We start from the raw sequence: 3188 nt of genomic DNA, 5'->3' as shown, positions 1-3188 counted from the left end.
TAAGACCAAGTTTTATTCAGGTAAAAGCCCTCCCTCCTCTGCGAGGACAGATCTGCCCGTGTGTGTCCCCCCCCCCCAAATAGGTAGCAATCCAAAACAGTCCAGTGGAGCCTGAGTGGTGAGTGTTGCCTTCTGACACACTTCCAGTGATGTCAGGGGGCGTGGCATATGCAAATAAGTCATGCTAATGAGTCATGCTAACGAGCTCCTCCACCTCTTTTTCTACGAAATGACCCCTGCAGCAGGGGAACCAATCTCCACAGTCTGGAGATGAGCCTACCAATATCATTGGACAAATAAACATCGTTATCAATATCTATTTTTATCCCTTCCGCTTTCAGTTTTGGCAGTCTCATTTAATGTTAATAAAAAGCAGAGTTGCATATTTTCCCCATTAAAAAGTGTAATATTCGTTCACGTCCTATGGCTCTCAAACGTCTGACGTTTATTCTATGTGACTCTTACACTAAGCATGTTTGGACACCCCCTGCTTTAAGGTGCTCCTGTTCTCTCGCTCTTCTCTCTTGCCTGAGGAAGTGAGCAGAGACTCAGGACATCTTCTCCCCTGCCACAAATGCTGATAGTCTTTAAGGGGCTCCTGGTCTCTCGCTCTTTTCTACGAATAGCTCTGTCACGCTTCTCTCGCTCTTCAGAAAAAGCCCAGCAGGAACTCATGAGCATAATAGGCCACACCCAACAACAGAAACTCATTCGCCTATTAGGCCACACCCCTGACAGCACAGCTCATTAGCACAATAGGCCACACCCCCATGTTACCAGAAGTGTGTTCATCCAGCCACACCCACCTTTTGCTTCTTATTCTGTTCACCTTGTTTGTTGTCCAAACCCAGGGCCTTTTTTGGTAGCAGGAACTCCTTTGCATGTTAGGCCACACACCCCTAATGTAGCCAATCCTAATGAGTTCCTGCTGTTGGGTGTGGCCTGTTATGCTAATGAGTTCCTGCGGGGCGTGGCCAACTCGGGAGCCAGCCGGATCTCCGTTCCTGTGCGTTCCTGCCCCAAAATAGCCCTGGCTCTGTGTGAAATCATCGAGTCGCATAGCCATGTCCAGTGACGTTCTCCTCCCTCTCCCTTCCGCCTCTCTCCCCAGAAGCCAATGTCAGACGCCTCCTCCGCGCCCCCCGGGCCCGCCCTCAACGCCTCCATCGCCCCTTCTGACGACCGCAACGCCGCCTTGGCCCAGGGCGAAATCGCCGTCTTGGCCTCCATCTTCCTGCTGGCCACGCTGAGCAACGGGCTGGTCCTGGGGGCCCTCTCCCGCCGCAGCCACCGCGCCCTGCCCATGCACCGCTTCATCCACCACCTCTGCCTGGCCGACCTGACCGTGGCCCTCTTCCAGGTGCTGCCGCAGCTGATCTGGGACATCACCGACCGCTTCCAGGGCCCGGACGTCCTGTGCCGCGCTGTCACCTACCTGCAAGTGATAGGCATGTTTGCCTCCTCCTACGTCATTGTGGCCATGACTTACGACCGCTACCAGGCCATATGCCGGCCCATGGTGGCTTTCCGGAAGGGCCCAGCCTGCCGGTACCGGCCCGTGGCGGTGGCCTGGGCCGCTTCCTTCCTCCTCGGCCTCCCCCAGCTCTTCATCTTCTCCAAAAGGCAGCTGCCGAGCGGAGCCCACGAATGCTGGGCCCAGTTCATCCAGCCGTGGGGGGCCCAGGCCTACGTCACGTGGGTGACCCTGATGGTCTTCGTCCTCCCCACGTGCTTCATCGCCACCTGCCAGGGCATGATCTTCCGCGAGGTCCACCGCAGCCTGCGCATGGGGCCGGAGGGGGCCCTCGGGGGGCGGGGCGTCCGCCAAGGGGCATCCCCCATCTCCGGGGCCGTCACCAAGACGCTGAGGATGACGCTGGTCATCGTGCTGACCTACATGATCTGCTGGGCTCCCTTTTTCCTCGTCCAGCTGTGGTCCGTTTGGGATCCCCGGGCACCCATAAACAGTGAGTCCCTCCCGGCACCCGGGAGTTGTCCTCTGATCAGAACCGCAGTATGGAAAAGGTTCTCGTTCTCGTGGCCGCCTCTCCTTGATGGTAGAAAGCGCTGCCGAATCACAGCCAACTTACGGTGACCACTCTAAGCTGTGTTCCCTCTAAGCTGAGTCAGTGTGAGCTAGCTCACAGTTTTTTAGCCTCCGGGTCACACATTTTTGTCTTCGCTCAGGAAGGTGGGCTCCAGGGCAAACTGATTGATGCAGCAGCCAAATTGCTCGCTCACAACCAGTGTTCCCTCTAAGCTGAGTCAGTGTGAGCTAGCTCACAGTTCTTTAGCCTCCGGCTCACACATTTCTGTCTTCGCTCAGGAAGGTGGGCTCCAGGGCAAACTGATTGATGCAGCAGCCAATTCGCTCGCTCACACCTTTAATGCCAGTAGCTCACAAATTGTTCTTTGTCCCGATACTTGGATTAGGTACTGAACCAGACGATTATTGTTTTTAATCATATTTTAACATTTCTGGATGCATTATTACATTTGTGCATTGGTCAGGATCTTAACATTGGTGCCGAAAAGTAAATATATTAGGCACCAACTGAGCCTCAAGGGGGGAGGGCATTCCAGATGTGAGGGGCACCACAGGAAATGCCCCGTCTCTAGTTGCCACCTGCCTCACCACTGCAGGGGGGCGCGCAGGTAGATGGGCACGAGGGGTAGGTATTCACTAGCAGCCTGGAAGGTATGGAAGGAAATAGCCCTGCCCACGTGCTCCGGCCCAAGCTGTTTAGGGCAGGGGTGTTGAACTCATTTGCGTTATGACATAAATGAGACCTTGCTGGGCCGGGCCGGGTGTGTCATAAAAGGTAAGGCCAGGTAGCGGAGGCATCAACTTTATAAAGGACACAAGCACAAAGGTTGGGGTTTGTTTTTTTTAACTTAAAATAAAAACATGCTTAAGACATCAGCACTCTTGCAATGTTTTGTTTATTTCACAGTGTCTGATAACTGACACCTCTTGCTCTGAATTATTGCATCGAAATGTCTGTGCTGTCCCTCTAGTCCAGCCTCCCGTCTCACACAGGGGCCAGCCAGTTCCTCTGGAGGCCAAACAACAAGGCATATAGGCTGAGGTTTTCCCCTGATGTTGCCTCCTGGCTCTGGGATTCAGAGGATTAGTGCCTCTGAACCTGGAGGTTCCCTTTTGTCACCATGGCTAGTAACCATTGATA

The 3188-nt window shown here is 54.2% G+C and overlaps 1 protein-coding gene across 1 annotated transcript; it reads left to right on the top strand.

Annotated features, from left to right (window-relative positions):
• Window positions 1–1111: 1111 nt before the first annotated feature.
• Window positions 1112–1967, top strand: AVPR2 (arginine vasopressin receptor 2; the record flags this gene model as incomplete). Its single annotated transcript, XM_015419093.1, has 1 exon — window positions 1112–1967. A coding segment is annotated over one exon (856 nt), but the record flags the coding sequence as incomplete, so codon positions are not given.
• Window positions 1968–3188: the final 1221 nt, after the last annotated feature.

Source organism: Gekko japonicus, unplaced genomic scaffold (assembly GCF_001447785.1).
Source record: "Gekko japonicus isolate JY-2015 unplaced genomic scaffold, Gekko_japonicus_V1.1 scaffold9807, whole genome shotgun sequence".
Lineage (NCBI taxonomy): Eukaryota > Metazoa > Chordata > Lepidosauria > Squamata > Gekkonidae > Gekko > Gekko japonicus.
Note: the sequence above shows the minus strand (reverse complement) of the source record. Positions and strands in the feature narration are given on the sequence as shown.